The following is a 19,694-nucleotide window of genomic DNA, read 5'->3' on the forward strand; positions in this document are numbered from 1 at the left end:
TAATTATTCTTAAGATTATTAATAAAGTAATAGATCTAGATAAAGTTAGCTTTATTATTCTTAGAGTTAGTAAGGTAGCTACTACTACTTATAGATAATATATACTAAAAGCTATCTTAGAAAGAGCTAAAGATGTTAGGTAGACTACTATTATATAGTAGGTTTAATAAGCTATAAGAGTAGAGAAGAGCTTAATAGAGGTTCTAGAAACTATAGACTATAGTAGTAAGAGAGTTCTAGGCTATATAGTATAAGAATAGAGACTACTATTACTAATTACTACGCTAACTATAGGTAATAGAGGTAGTAGTTAGTTAGGTAAATAAGAGAGTAGTAGCGCTAGAAGTAGTAGTTATAGTAGCTTTAGCGCTTACTATAACCTAACTAAAGCTAGTGTTATAGAAAAAGAAGCTAGAGATACCTCTAATAGAAGCGTTACTAACTAGAGACTAAAAAATTAGTAATATAGTTATAATTATTAGTGTAGATCTTATAGAAGTAACTAGCTACTTACTAGATTACTATTAAAGTATTAGAAGACTATAATAACGTATAAAAGTTATATAGAGATTAGATAATAATATTATATTAAATTATAATATTATTATAGTAAGGCTTAGAAAAAGTACTTAGAGGTTAAATATATATAGTATAGACTATTAGCCTAAAGTAGACCTAACGCCTAAGAAACTAAACTATTATAATTATAGACTTAAAAAAGAGTAAGAAGTAGCTATAAATACTATAACGCTCTATAGTATTTACTATACTCTATTTTTATAAGTAGAAGTAGATTTTATATAATCTAAAAGATATTAGTAATATCTTTAATATTAAGAAGAGTACTATAGCTTATATATTAAGTAGTAGGCGCTTATAACATTTTTAGAACTAGTAGAAAGTTTTTAATACTTACTTTAGTACCTACTAGCTTACTAGTATAAAAGCCTACTATATTACTAACTATATTAATACTACTAAGTTTAATAAGAAAGTACTACTTTAGAAAAAGCTATAGCTTAAAGCCTATATTACTACTATCTTTAATAAGCTATAAAGACTAAATAAAGAAGCTACTAATACTTACACTTTATAAATAATATAGAAAAGAGTTATAGAAGTCTTAGAAATTATAATATATAAACTAGTAATTAAAAAGTAGCTTTCTAAAAATATCTAGTAATAGTAAGTTAAATAGTATTATTACTAGCTTACTAAGAAGTATTACTAGCGCTTTATAATCTTCTATAATAAGCTATATTAGAGCGCTAGCTCTAGGTATCTTAAGAATATTAAATAACGCCTAAAAACTTAATTTAGACCTAATAACGTTTAGTATAATACTAGTAGATAGCCTAAAAATAATAGTAAGAAGAAATAGTAGTAGAATTAAGTTAAGAAGTAGTATTTCTATATCTTTATAGTTTTTAGCTTTAACTTTACATAAGCTACTATATATAATACTAGTAATAGTAATAGTAAGATAAATACTACTACTTTTTTATAGATTCTACTATATCTCTATAATATAATACTTAGGCGTAACCTAGTACTCTATATAGATAGAGACTTAGCTTACTACTTTACTAATATCTTATACTAGATAGAGCTAAATAGAATAGAGTATATTATTACGCTACTATTATTACTAAATCTTAGTATTATAAAGACGTAAGTAAAGCCTCTATATTAAAAGTTCTTTAAATAATAATATATAATAGTAAAAAAAGAACTATAGCGCTTTTTTAAAGTTTAGTAGACTCTAAATTAAGAGAAGATTAACTATAATATTAAGAGCTATAAGAAGTGTCTATATAAGTATATAGATGTTATACATAGTTAAATAACAAAGTATTAAGAATAATAAGTATTAAATTTAACTTTTACTACCTTTATAAGTGTCTTCTACACCTAAATTTAAGTACAATTAATATTAAAATAGGTAGCTAGCGATAGTAAGGTAGGTAGCAAATTTAACCCTACTATTAGCTTATTTCTAACTTTCGCGTTCCTGCAAGAGACCCGCGGCGTTGCCAAGAGCTGTAAGTTACGTTACTGAGACTTTAATGCGACTTGAGACTACAGACGTCGGTATTCTTTGTGGATACCTGATGGCGAAGAGAGTAAAACATCCAAGGCGGGAGATACGGATGCAATGTCAATGGGGTGTCCGTGGAATGAGTCGTGAAGCGTCGGAATCCAAGCAACTGAGTTCAAAGTAAGAGAACAGTGGACTCGCCTTGCGAATTGCAGAAGATGGGATGCTGCTGTGTTAGTGAAAAGGCATGTTGGAACTGAGGTCTGATCAAATAGTACTTTATTGAAATCTTGCGACGTTTTATCTCATCTTCCATTGCCTTGTTCGTCCATCCATCCATCAATACCGTTATCCAAAACTCCTCATCTTCCGGTCCGCAGTACGCGTGATCCTGCTGATGCTTGCTGAAAAGAAAACTCGCGTTCGGAACATACAAGATCGAGCTTGTGACATGACTGTCGTTTATAACTCCTCCTCCCATGGCGCGTGATGTCTTTTGAAGGAAGGATGTGCTAGCTGAAATGCAAAGGCGGGTATAGTGCTCAAACTTCGGTGATGGCAACCAAAGTCATCTTGGGTGCGTCCTCCTCCTCAACGACCTCGTCGCGCTTGCGCTTCTCAGCAGGGGCGCCAGCGGCGGCAGAGTCCTTGGGAACGTTGACGCCGGGGTTGACGAGAAGACCGACACCGGCGTTCTCAGTGCCCATCTCGACCTTGGGCATGTCCTTCTGGGCCTCCTTGGCGTAGCCGAGAGCAGCGTTGAAGCCAGCGAGGTCGCGCTTGATCCATTGCATGGCCTCCTCGACGGCTGCCATCTTGGGCTCGACGGGAGCACGCTTGCTGATGATGTCGTTGACGGCGCGGCGAAGGTTGGATCGTTTAGCTGCTTCTCCTTCAGCTGGTTGTTCTTGAGCTTGCTCGCCTTCAGCTGCGGGCTGTTCGGCGGCCGGTTGTTCTTGCTGACCTTGTGCTGCGCCCTCCCCACCGGCGTTGGCTGCGGCTCCCGAAGCGAGCGTAGACATCAACTCTGAAGCTGATTCTGTGGATCCTAGCGAGATCTCTCCATCACCGACTACCAGGGCAGGCGAGTAGGCACCCAAGTTGATGTTAAGGGGGACGGCAGCGACGGTGGCGACGAGCGCGAAGAGAACGTGTTGAGGAAGCATGTTATCGGTTGGGTGGTTGGATCTTTCGATTAGGTGGTAAAGTAGTTGTGGATGATTGAGGTTCGATGAACGATTAGATGATCAAAAAATGTACTAAGTGATAGAAGTCGCCCGGCGACAGAAGTGAATACTAGTTGGTAGTGAAATGAAGTGAGTGACCGGACTGGAGAATAGAAGAAGTGGGTTTACTGGCTTCTTATACGCAAACCACTGAGTCTCCATAGTCTCCATAGTCGTGGTATCGCAGGCCCACCGTCGTTACCTGCCAAGATGAATTAACCATAACTGTCAAGGCATGAAACTTTCTTGAGGCTACGCCAAGTAGCGGCAAGCATACCATGGCAGAGCTTTTGCCTTCGATGGCCATGCCAAGCTTCTCCCGCTGTTTGATGTTGGGTCAAAACTTTTGTGATGCGGAGCCAAGGTCGGATAAGCCTGGGGAGCGTCCTTAGTTACCGGGGCTAATGCATGGTTCTGGTACTGCAAGTGGGTCAGTGACCACGATCCTGAGCCGCGTGATTAGTCCAGGCCTCAACGTGGTCATGGATGAGTTCCTCTTCGAGTGCACGTGGAGAGAGCGATCTGCCTGAGGCACATAAGGTCGACTCCATGTTGAGTGAACGATGCACTTGTCACACTGGGGCCCAATAATGGGTCTTGGAGTAGTGATCTTCTGAACACTGACGCGTACCACAAGTCCTTTCGACTGCTTGAAGTCTGGCCAAGCCCAAATCTAAAGCCTTGACAGTGGTAGAAGGAAACTGGGTAATGCTTAGAGCACCAAGCCTATAGCTTCTCGTTCAGGCTGACTTGCCAAGTAGCGGCGGTATACAGGAGGTGGCCGAAGGGGCGAATCGAGGGGTTGTCTACCTCAATGAGCATCGATCGCCGGATTTTCAGGCGCGCACGAGCAAGATGCGACCCTTAGGCAGACCTCCTCCACAGCGTTCGTCTGGGGCAAAGGGGCCAGACTGACAGGGCTCGGCGATGAGCTTGGAAGGGGCAAGCCTTGATCGCAACACTTGGCGTCTTGAACAAGTGGAGTTGTAGATACCTGAGCGGAGCCAAGTGCCGGGGTCGCAGCCTTAGAGACGCGATGTGAGGTTTGAGATGTGGTCTGCTTTTAGGCTGTGGTATCCAGATCGGCCTTAGTGCGCTACCCCGTGGCTGGAACTCCTACGGAGGTGCGACAAATCGATGTCTTGGCCGGCGGGGACGTCGCTTGATTCGCATCGTCTCCAGACTCATGCAGGAAGCACAGCGTCGGTCTCGGAACGGTGCTTGTCATGGTACTGGTCGTGAGGAACGGTGCGCGCGTGCAGCTGACGTGTGCTTGCTCGAGCGGGACTGTGCTGCAGCCCACAGCCTGAATGTGCTGAAGTCGATCGATTTGTTCTTGGCTGTAATCTCACGCGCGGCTTGGCTTCTTCAGCGGCATGAAGACTGAATTCATGGTGAAGAGTGAACGATGAGGAAGGCGTAGGGGCACGGAGGTTTGCTACCGTCGGCGTTGCTAGTCCCGCTCCGCGATCTCCTGGGCACGCGTGGACGCGTCCAGAACAGCTACAGCCCCGACAACTACACACATGCTCAACACCACGCGCAGAGTACCCCATAACTTGTTTGATCTATTATCGCGACTACGGGCGCGAAACAGCCAATATCACGTCGACTACGCTCGCTCGATGCGCGGTCAGCGGAAGCCGTTGGTCGCCCAGCTGTACCAAGCCACGTTACAGCTTCCGCCCGAACGGTAGCTTCCAACCGCGTCGCGCGATGCAGACCGCCCGCCTGTCTGTTTGCTAGCTGGCAGCTACCCGCCCCCAAGCCGTCGCTGAGCTTGGTAATCGATCTTGTTAGCGTCAAGTCGTGCGAAAAAGTCTGCGGCAACAATGGCATTCTTGGTGCGGCAGCAGATTCCTCCACAAACGCGAACTTCTGTCTCGACGGCACTCGCTACGAACAACTAAGCTCTCTTCAGATTTGAAGCAGAAGCAAGTGTATAGTTACGAATGCGAGTCCAACGATGTCCTCACAGACCCAACGCTCAAAGTTCGGTCGGGCAACTCATTGATCGTTCGCGATGAACAACACGAACATACTCGGACTAGCCACACATGTTTACATACCCGATTGTATGTCAAACGAACCTATTACGACTATACTCCATTCTATCACACCATGGTAGTCTTTGGTGGGGCGAACCACTTCGACCCACGACGGAAGAAAACTGGTTCAGCTTCTTTGCCCCGCACCTCAGAATTTTATCGTATCGCCAGCGTATACACAGCTTGCTACGAGGGCTGAGCTGGTCCCCTGGAAGTAAACTGGTGGCTAACAAAATCCAACTTTTTTCGCCGTCTTTCATCAATAACGGTTCGTTGGTGTAGTTGGTTATCACGTCAGTCTAACAAAGGCCCTCAAAAGCCTGTTAGTACACTGAAGGTCCGGAGTTCAAACCTCCGATGAATCATGATACTGGCGATTTGGTGTTACGTTACCGGTGTGGTATTGAGGGCTTCATAATACCCCTCTTTGATACCCACCCCTTTGGTGTTATCTTTGGAATTGGCCACTCCAAAATCTTTGGTATTGATCCCTGGATCTAAAATCTTTGGAGTAGATCCTCTGGATCTAAAAGCTTTGGAATTTACCACCTTCGAAACCGCCTCTTTTTTTGGACTCGTTGTCTCTAGGAGATGCTGATCACGATGCTGTTGGCGTATGCTTAAGGCTGTGGAGTACTTTTTGCCTCATACACGTCACTGTGATAATCTCTTCAGGACTGCGGGCTCTACATGTTTGCCTATAATGAAGGGCTAAGAATGTTCTTGATATCGGTCTTCATCACTGCTAAAATCGTACGTACAGCAATCTTTGGAATAGGGTTGTGCAACAGCCGAACAATTCTGAATTCCGAGCACAACGCATATTACACGGCATATTTCACGATCATGGGTTTTGTACATCTCGAGATCTTGAGCGCAAAGTTGTTTGTGGGCTCGGCACTCTTCAAGTGGATCCATTTGCTGATCGTTCTATGAAACTCTCAGAGGGCAAAATTGGATAGATCGCAATCTGTGAGATTGCTTGTGAAAGACACGTTCAACTCATTCTATCGGGTATGAAATAACAAAATGCAGTAATACGTCCGATCCACACGTGTTACAGTATCCAAGATAATCAAACAGCGTGCTGCATATAGCAGACGTGCATTACCGGTGTCACCTACCTCCGACGGGCGGATATGTGCATCAAGGCAGAGCAGACATGTGTATTGCCGCTGCGACCGCTGTGATGGCAAACAACGTAGTCCGCACAAATCCCATCCGGTCCCCAGCTGGTCGAGTAGCACTCTCATTCCAACTCAGCTCAAGCTCGTATCAATACTGTCATTGCAAAGATCTTCAGCGTACTCGTGCGTCGCCGCCAGCTATTATGGCCACGCTCGACTATCTCAAGCAGGCCTTAGTGCGAAGCGCCAACATCAAACCTTCCGTCACCTCTTCCAGGGAGCCCTTGACCGACGAACAATATGCGGCAGGCTTCGAAACCTTCGTCCAAGGACCCAGTTGGGCGATCTACCGCGACTTCATCATCCCAGAACTATCCTACCTCCTAGCTCCTGCACACCAATCAGATAAGTTGATCTCGGTTCTGGAGATCGGCCCGGGCCCCAAGAGCATTCTCGGGCATCTACATAGAAGCCTGCGAAAGAGGATTGGGAAGTACACCGCTTTTGAACCCAATGCCTTGTATGCTCTGAAGCTGGGAAAGTGGTTGCAGGATCATGAGAAGACGGATACAACCTCAAAAGCTCCGTTTCCTTGCTTGGAGAGTAATCCTGTCATCTACCGTACTCGTTTCGATCCGGATTGTGACACGCCGAGTGGTGCCGATATCGAGAAGTACGACATCGTTCTCTTTTGTCACAGCATGTACGGTATGAAGCCGCAAGACAGTTTCATCAAGCACGCGTTGAACATGCTCCTCGATGATGGAATCGTCGCAGTTTTCCGTCGTGAGGGTATTTTCCACATCGACGGCTTGGCCTGCCACCATTCGGCTTCCTATCCCACCGGTTTCGTTGGCGTAGCAGATAAAGATGACGCACTGTATATATTCGCATCTTTCGTCGCTGGCTTCACCATGCAAGACACCGACGAAGACAACGCTGTTCTAGCAAACTGGCGAAAGCTATGTCGTGATCTTGCCCACCGTGATGACGGCCATCCCTCAACCCTTCTATTCTCCGCACCTGAAGTCATGTTGGTTTTCAATCACCACGCAGACAAAGTGGAGGAATTGGAGATGCGTGTGGGTCCGATGCTAGAAGAGAACCCGGTGAAGAACCAACAAGCTCGTCTACAACGCCCCGCCGCTATCGTCAGGCCAGATACCATTGAGAAGGTGCAAGATTGCGTCCAGTGGGCACTCAAGCACGGCCTTGGCCTGACTGTTGTCGGTGGAGGACACAGCGCACATTGCCACAGATCCAATGTGGTGGCAATCGACATGAGTGCTTTCGACTCCCTACATGTGCTCAAGAAGGTTGGGGATGAAGAGGACCAAGACGCTGTCTTCACTCCACTTGCAGTCGTTGGGGCTGGATGCACGACAGTCAACATCATCAGCAAAACTCTGAATGAGGACCTCACTGTACCTCTAGGATCTCGTCCAAGTGTTGGAGCCGGACTCTGGCTACAAGGTGGTATAGGCCATCTCACGAGGATGTACGGCCTCACCTGCGACAACATTGTCGGCGCCGTACTCATCAGTGTGGCTTCTGGAGAGATCTTCTATGTCGGCCGTGTGCCAAGCAAGTACCTTCCAAAAGAGGCTCGTCGCCCAGAGAATGAAACCGACATCCTTTGGGCACTGCAAGGTGCCGGCACGAACTTTGGTATCGTACTCAGCGTAACACTTCGCGCCTATAACGCCCACTCGTTTGCCACGCGAAACTGGGTAATCCCTTTGAGCGACAATGCCGAAGCCAAACGCAAACTTCGGGAGTTCGACGAGATAGTCGCAAATGGATGCAGCGAGTTCTGTTCCGCCGACGCATACCTGTATTGGGAGGATGAACGACTCAACCTTGGGATCACAACGTTCGCCGCGATCGATGCATCTTCCCCATCGCCGACGACTATCATGTCAAAGCGCAAAGGCGATATATGGGGAACCGCTAGCGACACCAATATCTTAAATGGTGTAAAAGCGTTCGAAGCCGAGATGTACATGTCTGCGATGCACGGGGGGCATGGCAACGGCAAGACGTCATCTTTCAAGCGTTGCGTATTTCTCAAGGACATTGGAAGGTCGATAATCGCTCGTCGCCTAGTCTCAGCGGTCGATTCTCGTCCGTCGCCACTCTGTTACCTCCATCTGCTGCATGGCGGCGGGAAGGCTGGCAAGGTCACACCCGAAGCGACTGCGTTTGGTTGCCGAGACTGGGACTTTGCTTGCGTCATCACCGGGGTGTGGCCTCGGGATGAGGATGGCAGTCGCGTTGCGCATGCTTCGGTGCAATGGGTGTACGACGTAGTCGATAGCTTGCTGCCGTTAAGCAGGGGCACGTACGGAGCGGACCTTGGACCTGATCCCCGAGATGCAGTGCTGGCGGAGAAGGCGTTCGGGCCGAATACCGTGCGCCTCGGTCGTCTCAAACGCCTGATGGATCCACGGAACGTGTTGGCGTGGGCCTGTCCGTTGCCGAAGCCCCCGTTGCCCAAACTCATCATTCTTGTTACCGGCGAACACGGCGCCGGCAAGGACTACTGTGCCGGTGAATGGGTCGCCGTGTTCTCTGAACTTAACGGCAACGCTTCTTCTTCAACGCATGGTCTTCGCGCGCAAGCTGTAGGCATCAGCGACGTCACGAAACGCGAGTTCGCCGACGCGACTGGTAACGACTTCCGCCGCCTTCTAGACGATCGGGCATATAAGGAGCAACACCGTTCAGCGCTGACAGCCTTCTACGAGAAACAAATCCAGGAACGACCCCGACTACCGGAAGAACACTTTCTCGAAGTTGTCCACAATGCGGCAGGCGCGGATGTCGATGTTTTGTTCATCACGGGGATGAGGGATGAGGCACCTGTCGCATCATTCTCCCATCTAGTGGCGGCGAGCAGAGCGATCGAAGTCCATGTTGATACCAGCGAAGCCTCACGGGTTGCTCGGGGGGTACGCACCGAGAAGACGACTGACTCTACAGCTCTGCGACATCGTCCAAATCTGACCTTCGTCAACGACACACCAGGAAACGGCGCGGTACGAGAGTTTGCCGAGGCCTCCATACTTCCCTTCTTGCATAATGACCTACAACGACTGGCCGATATGGTACGCTCAATCTCGAACTTCCCCAAGCCGAGCATCCGGTTCCGACATGTACTCGGAATCTCGCAGCAGCCAGGCGGCCTTGCTCTTTGCGCATCACTACTACAAAGTCACTTCACTGGATGCTGGGCCAACGTCGATGCCATTGTCTGTTGCGAGGTGGGCGGTCTCGTCTTTGCACCGGCATTAGCATCGCTGGTAGACGTGCCTCTGGTGCCCATTCGCGAGGCTGGCAAGCTTCCGCCACCTACCACTTCGGTCATGAAGAACGCATCGTATATATCTTCCCAAGGCCCTAACCAAGCAAAGATTGGAAAGCGCATCGAGATAGAGCGAAACGCGATTATCGGCTCTGACTCGGTCGTAGTCGTGGATGATGTACTGTCGGCAGGCGAGACTCTTTGTGCGGTGCTACATCTACTGAAAAAGGCTGGTGTAAAGAGTATCGCAGTCATGGTCGTTGCGGAGTTTCCACTTCATTGTGGGCGTAAACTATTGTACGATCGTGGACACGGTATGGTGGATGTGCAGAGTTTGCTTGTGTTGGGGGGTGACTAGGCAGTATAGCCTTGCTATCGAAACAATTGATTTATCAACTAAATCAGATAACACCAGTCACCAATCATGAACACCACGACGTGGTCTCAGAAGTTCTGCTTGTTCAATATTTGGCTGCCCCGTAGAGCTGATAATTGTAAGGCAGAATTCACTCCTGAGGCATCCTGAACTGACCAATATTGATGCAAACGAGATTCTCATTACTGCTTTTGGTTGTCTGAAACTACACCATAGTGAGGGCACTACTACCACTGCCCTTCGCTGCCCGACTCGACCTCGACATCTCAGTATAAGCTGCCCCTTCACTTTCGGATTCCAGGAAGTGGGATCGCCAGCTCCACGATGTTGTGGCTTTCAGTGGAGCATGCTCCATCATCCAGGGTACTTTGGAGGACAATGGTATTCAGGCTTCGGACCACCCTCGTCCTTAGTACACCCTATCGGATCCCGTCGCGGTGTACATTTTACATTTTGCTCATCCCATGTCTTTCCATCGTTTTTCGGATCATAGTAGAAGCATCCGAGGGAATAACAGTCGACGAAGGGGGTAACTCGGTCTGCTCTCCATCCGTGCATCTTGGCGATTTCTTCATTGAAACCATTGCGGAATGGTTGGGTCGCGTATTCTGCAACGCCCTTGTCCGATTTACCATCACATTCGTAGGTCCAATCGGAAGTTTTGTGATCCCATTCCAGTTTGATCATGAGAACCATCTGAACTGGGCCTCCGTTGGTCGGGTATACTATCAACGCCTCGGCCGGGACGGAGCAAAAGAACAAGTCTCTGTCACCACCGCTGTTGTCTTTGAAATCGCCGATTCTGAAGCAGTTCCGTGGTACTTCAGTCATCTTCTGGTACACGCTAGCCATCATACGGTACTATACATGTGTTAGCCCTTGAACATGACCACTTAGAGTACGGCAACGCTTACTCCCAAGTCCTGGAGATCTGGTAAATCCGGATTGAAGTACTCGTGCTCAATCTCGAGAATGAGCGCCGAGTCTGTTCGATAATTGTTGTCTCCATCCCGGAAAACCGCATTGCGAATAGAGCAGTCGTCTATGGTAGATCCTTTTTTGCACTTCTTGAGCATTGAGTAGATGCGTTCATACATCCGTCCCTGTTGGAAAGTTCCAGCGTGGGTAGCTCCCTTGCCGAGGCGAACATCAACACGATACCAGCCTTTGAGATGCTTCCACTGTTCCTCGACATCGGCAACGTGAACGTCGGAGCTGGCAGTCGACAACGTTGTGTTTGTGCTAGTGAAGCCATGGAGCTCGGCTTGCACGGAAGAAGTAGCAAGAGTCGACACTTCTTGAGCGTCGATGGCGTCCGGGGCTGCGAGAGAAAGCGCGAGAAGCGCAAGGAAGGCGCAGAAGAGGGAGAAGGTGCACCTCATGTTGGCCGTGGTTGATTGCGCTGATTCTCGGGTTGCTGTTGGAGGTGGAAGCGTGGCAGGGCGTTGATGAGGGCAGGGGCAGGCGAAATGATATAGTGCGCAGGCGCCAGTCTGGCATAGAAGTGGGCCCAGCTGCCTGGAGGCTACGGAGTTTGTGCGGTGAGTGAGCGGGTGAGAAGGGAAGGAGTAGAGCAGTAGCGTGTTGTTGTGCGATAGGCGCGGCCGCGACTGGGAGTGAAAGGGCAGGCGCAGAAGGGTTTACTACGCTCATCTCATAACAGCCTGACAAACCTAGACTTCATATAATCCAATTAGTGAGACATTATAGATGGGAGACAACAGGTCGGTGACAGAAACAACAGTTGTCTCCGCGGTCATCCTCTATGTCATTTGGTGGCATTCCGATGGACGGGCTATTCTTCTCCAGTGCCATCCGGAAGAATGCGTATTGTTTGCAAGAAATGCACGCAAAGATGGCTGTAAGGCGACTCCAGCAATGTCAGTCTATCGAGGTAATCGAGAGTCGACAATGCTCTGGTGTTGGAGAGGCAGCGAGTTCCGCTTATGTCATCTCCCATCAAGCCTCGGCCTAACCTCCGATGCCCATCTTCTCCTCTCTTGCGAAGCTCACCAATCGCGTCCAGTGACTCCCAGGGATGCGCAGCGGACTATCCGTCATGTCATACCCGGCGGGGAAGCCGTTGTACTCTTCCACTGCATAGATTGCTAACCTATCGCACTGACCATGCCTACAGCTCGCCTTCTTCCTTCGTCACTTGTGCGGGTCGCAGGGTCATCCACACGGCGCCCCCAATGGCTCTATCCACGACGTATTACTCGGGCGCTCACAACATCGTCCAAGGACCTGCACGCGTCCGTTGCGGCAGGCACGCGGGTCGATCACGCCGAAAGCAATGACAACCAGACAGTAGCAGCTATGGGCCGGACCAAGTCGGGCAAGGCCCTCAAAGTCCGCAAATACCCAGCCTTTGAACGCCCCGAAGACGAACGCCTCTACCGTAAACAGCATCTCGCGGCTGCCTATCGCATCTTTGCCTCGCGCGGGTTCGACGAAGGTGTCGCCGGCCATATCAGCGTGCGCGACCCAATACTCACCGACCATTTCTGGCTCAACCCATTGTCGGCGCATTTCTCCCTGATACGCGTGTCGGATCTGATACTGGTGAACGAGGAAGGCGAGGTGGTGCACGGCGACCAGCCCATCAACGCGGCGGCTTTTGCCATTCACAGCGCCATACACAGGCGACGACCAGACGTACATGCAGCCTGTCATGCGCATAGCGTACATGGCAAGGCCTTTAGCGCCTTTGGTAGGGAACTGGACATGATCACCCAGGACAGCATCCGCTTTTACAAGAGCCACGGCGTATACAACCAGTTTGGCGGAGTCGTGCTGGCCAGCGAAGAGGGTGAGAGGATTGCGGATGCCTTAGGTATGAATGACCCTGTCTACATTCATGCTTTACGCTACTGATCACTTGCACAGGTGACGGCAAAGCAGCTATCCTCCAAAACCACGGCATCCTCACCGTGGGCAAGTCCGTCGACGAAGCAGCCTTCTGGTTCCTCTCCCTCGACAAGACGTGTCAAGCACAACTCCTTGTAGATGCAGCGGCCGCTGGAAGTGGACACAAGCCCAAGATCATACCGGACAGCGAGGCTGCCGAGACATATAAGCAGGTTGGGACGCCTGAGAAGGGTTGGCTGGCATTCCAGAGCTACTACGACGAAGTACTTGCCAAGACTGGAGGCAATTTTCTGGACTGATTTGAGCATCCTATCGCTCAGCGAGGCCAGAACAGCCAAAATGAAATGCGAGACCTGTGGCAATTGGTGGAGGCCCGGGTTGGCGCACGCGACGCGTTCGATTTAGTCTTAATAAGGCAAGCGTCAGTCGAGTCGACGAAAGTCGGTCGGCCTGTCTTCCGTTTGATAGCCATGTCTAATCAGCATCATTGTCACACTCAGTGGACACTCACCTCTTCGTAGCTATGGCCGCTTGGAGTTTGTACGCATACTTACTAACCCTGTGACATGTTCGGCGATCCTTGGGGCCTAAATTCAAATGTTGAAGCCATGAACACTACACACCAGCAGCGCATATTGCACTATCCACCACTCCCACTATTGAACGTCGATTTCGGCATCAGTGAGGCTTAGCCGAGCATTCTGAATACAAAAAAACATGTAGTTATTCAGTGTGGACAGAATTTCTCCATTGTCATTGCGTCCAACATGTTGCACCAACAACTTTGGAACTTCGTGGACGCGACCCTTTCACTTCTGCACAAGTCTTGTCCCGCTACGTCATTTTATTGCTACCTTTCTACATGCAGCATTCTTGTTTGTCTCCCGAACTCACGTCGCTTACCGCCAATCCATCGTTACGGACACAGCAAGCCAGGCCACACGCACACTCGCATCGGGATCAGCCTTCCCTTTATCTCGCCCTAGTACAATGGCGCCTAAGAAGAAGCTCAAACCGACACCGGAAGCCGCGCCAGACACGCCGGTCGAGCGAAGTCGCTCTGTCTATGGTGACAGCCACGCAGCGACTGAGAAAGCCATGCTATCCGCACATGCCCACCACCTATGGAACGCTGGCGCGATCGACGAGCACATGGTCGCGGAGCTGTCGAAAGTCAACCCCAAATCCGACGTTCACAGCGTCAGGTATACAACAGACTACCTCGCGGCCCATCCAGACTACACGGGAGAGGACGCGGACGAGCTACCAGCTATGCAGACTGCTATGAAACACCGGAGAAGCAGAGACGAGGCACAAAATAGGGTTTTGGAAGACTACTGGGCGGGACGCATCGATCTCTGGGGTCACCCAACTGGACATCAGGTCGATGATAACGGCAGGGACTTACTGCCGCGCACTCAAGGTACCCACCGCCACAATGGAGCGCCAGGAGCCGCTACGCGAGGTGAACACATCGGCGATACCAGCGAGATAGATCACAGTTCATCCGACAGTTCTGCATCTCCCACAATCACAGGACACGGGCGCTATACCGAACATCACCCGAACGGAAACACACAAGCATTTGTAGCCAACGCTTTGAAGCAGTTCGCGAATTCACCTATTAGAGAAACCCTGCCAACTGCAACCCCACCATCGTTCAAGCAACAAATAGCGCAATTCCAATACACTCCGGATCTCTTACCCTCCGAGGCCCCATCTACAGCGCCACCCTTCAGCAGCCCCACGCGCAAGTGCCCAAGCCGAGAAGAGCCCGATCTGCATTCTGGGATTGCACCCAACCGAGCGATCTTGATCTCCATATCCCCTTCACGATTGTCGACCCAGCGATCAATGCAAGCTCGCACCGTTGTACCTCTACAGCCTCTACACGGTAACTCAGACTACACCTATCTCGATTACTACAGGGCAGCAGCGCTCTGCCGAAAGCGCGGTATACCGAGTGGCGGGAACGTGCATGAAGTGCGAAACCGCCTTGTACGTGACGATAATGCCATGAGCGAAGGACTTCCGCGTGTGATGGCGTCGTCGATATATCGTAAGGCGTATAAGACTGCGGCGCCAGGTGAAGAGGAGATCGGTCGTTGATGGGTATCGTTGCGATGAAGTTCAAAATTTGCGCGACGATGTCGACTCTAGTTTCCAGCGCTGGAGTAGTGGTAATAGAAATCCACAAGATCATTTTACTCATTCGTGTTCCTTCTCACCAACTCACTCTCCAGCTCTTGCCTCTCATCGAGAGTCAAGTCACTCTTCGCCTTGCCGATCTTGACGCCTAGGAACATGATGATCAATCCCGCTCCTGCAAGTGCAGTCGCAAGCCAGAAGGCTACCTTATAACTCCCCCTTCGTCCCCTCTCCTCCGTTTCGCTGACTGCGAGGTCTGCAAACGAAAGGAACACCGCGATACCCAAGAACAACAATGAGTTCATGAAAGATCCAGCTAGCCCTTGACGCGCTTTTGGTAGCGACGTTGTGATGAAGATATTGGCGACGTTGTAGGTGATGTCGATACCGAGTGTAGCGCAGATCATAGCGGGGAATATGTAGGCCCAGTAATTGAAGTCAACAGGGAGGATGGCGAATAGAAGCGTCGATAGAATGTACGCGGTGCCGCTGATGAGAAGGAGGATGCGGCCTGGTAGGAGGTGGAGAATCAGGCCGCCGACGGTCGCTAAGATCAGTCCACCAACGCACATGGGTGTAAACCATGCGGCAGTAAGCAGCGGACTGGCGCCAGCGACTTGTTCGATGTAGAAGCTCGCATAGAAGATGAAGATTCCGAAGGTGCCATATTGGAAGAACAGCGCAAGCGCGAGTGGCTTCATACCCTTGACACGGAATAGGTCAGGGGGTAGGAGAGGCTGTTCAGCGACCCAGCCTTCGATGTAAACGAATAAACCCAGGAAGATCCAACCGATTACGAAGGTGACGGGGATGTAAGGTGTCGCCCACCCTTGCGGTGCATGGCTTCCATCCGTGAGCGCAAAGACGACCAGGACCAACCCCGGGACTACAGTTGCCGTACCCCACCAATCCATCTTCACTCCTTCTCCTTCCTGTTTCGCCTTCTCCTTCTCTTCTCTCGGGTTGGGAATGCAAAGATACGACGCAACGGCCACGATAGCGAGGATGATCGATCCTATCCAGAAGAACCAGCCCCAACTCATGAACTGTGCGGCGACGCCAGCGAAGAAGATACCAGTAAAGAAGCCAACTGGCGCAAAAGCACCGTATAAGCTGAAGACGAGGTTCTTGCGCGGCCCGGGACGGTAGATAGAACCCAGAAGCATGATACCGCTAGGCAAGAAAGCCGCAGGACCGAAACCCTGTAGCGCTCGACATACGATGAGCATGACATAGTTTTGTGAGAAGCCGGCTATGATTGACCAGATCAAGAACCAAGCTAACCCGATGTTGAAGACAATGTATCCTCCAAACATATCAGACAGTCGGCCGAAAGGCAGTAGAAAGGCTCCCGTCACCAGTGAGAAGACGGAAGCTGGCCATGTTTGCGCGTTGGATGGGATATCGAGGGCGGAGGTCAGGTCGGGTAGCAGGATGTTGAAGCCGGAGATCATGTACTCGGCTACGAACATGGAGCCTAGGAGGGCGAAGCAGAAACCTAGCTCGTGAGGGAGAGAGCGGAAGGCCGATGGGCGTTCGCGACCGAGTCGCTCGATGTCGGATGGGCTGTATGAGGCGCCATGTTGTGGTGGATTTCCCTCTTCGACCTTCTCTGGCACTGGGGCTGGTTCGGGCGATGGCATCGCGTCGCTTGGGGTATGTGCGGTAGTCTCCATCGGATCGTTGGACATTATGATGTTTCCCGTGATGGGCTGGCTAGTATTGGGTGTTGTGAAAGTCAACGTAAAGCCATCTGATGTTTTGTCTTCGAATCGCCCAGCCACGCTAGGAGAGATGAGATGCTATGAGTCGATATGACAAAAACTTTGAACAAGACGATCCAATTCCATCACAGTCCTCACTCTTTCTATATGCTGTAGTCGGACTCCGTAAAGACCGCGGACATTGTTGCTATGTGTAATCGAAGACATTTACTCGGGTGCTGAGCCTCTCCGGCATACAGGCAAAGGCGCGTCCTAGCGGTGACCGTGACGTCTGAGCATAAAGCCGTCACGATGTGGACCGTCGATGCAAAGATTGAGTCTTGGCTGCTGCATCGAGCCTAGACGGATCTATCGAGGTCTGGGGCGAACGGCAAGTCAAGCGAACCATGCGCGCAATTCCCCTCCTAAACCCGTCTTTGTCAGCGCCTGGAGACATGCGATTTGCTTGCTTCATCCTCGGGCTGCGCACTCGGTCAACATCGGTTTCTGTAGCTGCAGTCCGACAGGTGTGACGAAATCCTGCATCCACATCAGTCTGGAGGGCGTTAGTAACCCAGTGAACCCGACCCTTCGACCGCCACAAGCAACGCGAAAGATCTCCACCCCACCAAACCTCAAGCACCTCAATACAGTCAACCGTCTACACATCTCGCATGGCGACCATCCAATGAGCGTGACGCCCTTCAATCTTCCGACCAAAGCGTGCCACAATTGCCGGAAGCGACGATGGAGGTGCGACCGGTCGCTGCCAAGCTGCCAGAAATGTTTGTCAGCCGGGACGGAATGTCTGGGTTATGGCAAGTTGTTTGTGTGGAATCGCGGGGTTGCGAGCCGGGGCAAGATGATGGGGAAGGGGTATGAGGAGAAGATGGAGCACGATGCTGGTGGTGTTGCAGCTGCGACGGAAGGGGCAGCCAAGACTCACGACATACCGCCGAGGTTGGTGTGGGAGCACGAGGGCTCATCGCAACAACACCAAGTACCGGAGACCGAATATGAAATCGTGGCCGCAGGATCGGTACCGGAATTTGCCCGCATGTCCGCACAGGAACAAGATCAGACCATGGCCATGACTGCTGGCGTGCACCGACAGATGACAGACCCTTTGGTTAATGATCTCGATCGCAACTCGCGATACTACCTCTACCACTTCGCAACACAGCTGTGCGAAGTCATGGTTGTGTACGATGAGCCTGGACAGAATCCCATCCGCGACCTCATCCCCGCGACCTCTGCCTACCCGCTGCTCTTGCAGATCATTGTCGCAAACTCGGCGTTTCACGTCTTCAATATTACGCGCAACCCCATGGGCCAGTCAGCTTATCAAGGCGAGCGGAGCCCGACCGTGATGGCTTATTACCAAGCTGTGAGCCGGTTTGGAGGTCCGTTGAAGTCGTCCTACAGAGACGCACTCGTGGCGAAGCAGCAAGCGCTCTCCTTACTTGCGAAGAGCGTGACTTGTGTGAACACATCCAACATTGACCTCATATTGATCACTATCCTGCTGTTTGTCAACTATGCTCTGGTAGAGTCAGGCAGAGACAAGTGGAAAGTGCACATGGACGGTGCGCTGAAGCTCATCAAACTTCTGGGTGAACCGGAGTATATACAACGGCCGATGAGTAGGCTTCGCCAGACGATTCTTTCAGACTTTCTTGTATTTCATATCCTCGGATCGACTTTCAGCTTCACGACGCTTCCCGCATTGATCCCAGAGACCATCGAGTTGGACCCGATTCTTCGTTACGCAGAAACGAACAACTACCTCTCTTGTCCTGGGCCGTTGTTGCGTGTAATGCTCGAATCTTTCGCCTTACCGGATAGTCATGGGTCGCCTTCTGAGACCACCACGCCCATATATCTCCAAGAGCAGGTGGGCGTACTCCTGCAACGCGCGCTCGACTTCGATCCTATTGCATGGTCTTTTGAGTTCGAGCGTGCATCGCCATTCGACGATATACAGAAACGGATTCGAATAGCGTCCGCGCATCGATCGGCAGTCTGCATTTATCTCGCTCGCGTACTACCTTCCACAAACCCTCTTCTCGATCCCGCGAGTGGCACAGCCCTCGTCAGCCTCACCGCTCTCGCCGACGACGTCGTCAATCACATTTCGCATCTTGAGCCTGGAGATGCACTCTTCAAATCTATCTGTTGGCCATTGTTCCTTGCTGGTGCCGAGTCGGAGGACCCTAGTCAGCGCGAGTGGATCATGAACACACTAGATGAACTCTATGGGCAGATGTTCTGGGGCTATCTTCACACGTCCAAGCGCGTGTTGGAGGCTATTTGGCGTTTCAAGGACTCAGCTGGACCTGGTGCCGGCAACTGTTGGGTGGAAGAGGTTAAAGATCTGGGCAATGACATTTTGATCGCTTGAGTATGTGCAGCGGCCAAAGACAGAGTATCAAGGGCGAAACAACAAATGCGAACGTGCGACCGGGAACCTATATGCCCGCGACGGCTTACTAGCATGCAGGCGGAACGTTACCTGAGTGGTAGTCACACAACATTGCAAATCCAGATCGTTGGGTGTACCTGCCGTGACACTCACATCCCACGCATCGGTCGGATCCCCATTGCGAAGAAGCAATCTACTGCCGGGATTCCACAGACCATTTCTAGACAAGATCGATGGGTGCGATGGCAGGCATCAGCTAGTCTAGTCTGGTCGATCCCCAGGTGGTCGGTAGCGGGGTATTCGTCACGGGTACCTCAAGCTGCCTGCACCGTGTTATACAAGCAGTTGGCTTCTCGAAACATGCAAGACACATTACCCAGATCGTCTTACCACCTTTATTGAGTTCTGGGACGCGTATTCTCGTTACTTCA

General features: G+C 50.4%; 7 protein-coding genes and 1 non-coding gene across 8 annotated transcripts; 5 read left to right on the forward strand and 3 right to left on the reverse strand.

The window, feature by feature from the left end:
• Positions 1-2,580: 2,580 nt before the first annotated feature.
• On the reverse strand, positions 2,581-3,204 carry J4E83_005790 (uncharacterized protein; the record flags this gene model as incomplete). Its single annotated transcript, XM_049332707.1, has 1 exon — positions 2,581-3,204. One exon carries the CDS (start codon positions 3,202-3,204, stop codon positions 2,581-2,583), a length of 624 nt encoding a protein of 207 aa, XP_049187949.1.
• A 2,375-nt stretch (positions 3,205-5,579) lies between these two features.
• J4E83_005791 lies at positions 5,580-5,677 on the forward strand. The gene has a single exon. It is a non-coding gene; the product is annotated as a tRNA-Val (tRNA).
• Positions 5,678-6,642: 965 nt separating this feature from the next.
• Positions 6,643-10,101, forward strand: J4E83_005792 (uncharacterized protein; the record flags this gene model as incomplete). The annotated part of the gene is made up of 1 exon (XM_049332708.1): positions 6,643-10,101. The coding sequence occupies one exon, from the start codon at positions 6,643-6,645 to the stop codon at positions 10,099-10,101; it is 3,459 nt and encodes a 1,152-aa protein (XP_049187950.1).
• A 372-nt stretch (positions 10,102-10,473) lies between these two features.
• J4E83_005793 (uncharacterized protein) lies at positions 10,474-11,501 on the reverse strand (the record flags this gene model as incomplete). Its single annotated transcript, XM_049332709.1, has 2 exons — positions 10,474-10,980; positions 11,034-11,501. 2 exons carry the CDS (start codon positions 11,499-11,501, stop codon positions 10,474-10,476), a joined length of 975 nt encoding a protein of 324 aa, XP_049187951.1.
• A 937-nt stretch (positions 11,502-12,438) lies between these two features.
• On the forward strand, positions 12,439-13,289 carry J4E83_005794 (uncharacterized protein; the record flags this gene model as incomplete). The annotated part of the gene is made up of 2 exons (XM_049332710.1): positions 12,439-12,955; positions 13,009-13,289. The coding sequence occupies 2 exons, from the start codon at positions 12,439-12,441 to the stop codon at positions 13,287-13,289; spliced, it is 798 nt and encodes a 265-aa protein (XP_049187952.1).
• A 691-nt stretch (positions 13,290-13,980) lies between these two features.
• J4E83_005795 (uncharacterized protein) lies at positions 13,981-15,099 on the forward strand (the record flags this gene model as incomplete). Its single annotated transcript, XM_049332711.1, has 1 exon — positions 13,981-15,099. One exon carries the CDS (start codon positions 13,981-13,983, stop codon positions 15,097-15,099), a length of 1,119 nt encoding a protein of 372 aa, XP_049187953.1.
• A 95-nt stretch (positions 15,100-15,194) lies between these two features.
• J4E83_005796 (uncharacterized protein) lies at positions 15,195-16,814 on the reverse strand (the record flags this gene model as incomplete). Its single annotated transcript, XM_049332712.1, has 1 exon — positions 15,195-16,814. The coding sequence occupies one exon, from the start codon at positions 16,812-16,814 to the stop codon at positions 15,195-15,197; it is 1,620 nt and encodes a 539-aa protein (XP_049187954.1).
• Positions 16,815-17,898: 1,084 nt separating this feature from the next.
• J4E83_005797 (uncharacterized protein) lies at positions 17,899-19,242 on the forward strand (the record flags this gene model as incomplete). The annotated part of the gene is made up of 1 exon (XM_049332713.1): positions 17,899-19,242. The coding sequence occupies one exon, from the start codon at positions 17,899-17,901 to the stop codon at positions 19,240-19,242; it is 1,344 nt and encodes a 447-aa protein (XP_049187955.1).
• Positions 19,243-19,694: the final 452 nt, after the last annotated feature.

This window comes from Alternaria metachromatica (genome assembly GCF_023757995.1).
Source record: "Alternaria metachromatica strain BMP 0045 chromosome Unknown scaffold_12, whole genome shotgun sequence".
NCBI lineage: Eukaryota > Fungi > Ascomycota > Dothideomycetes > Pleosporales > Pleosporaceae > Alternaria > Alternaria metachromatica.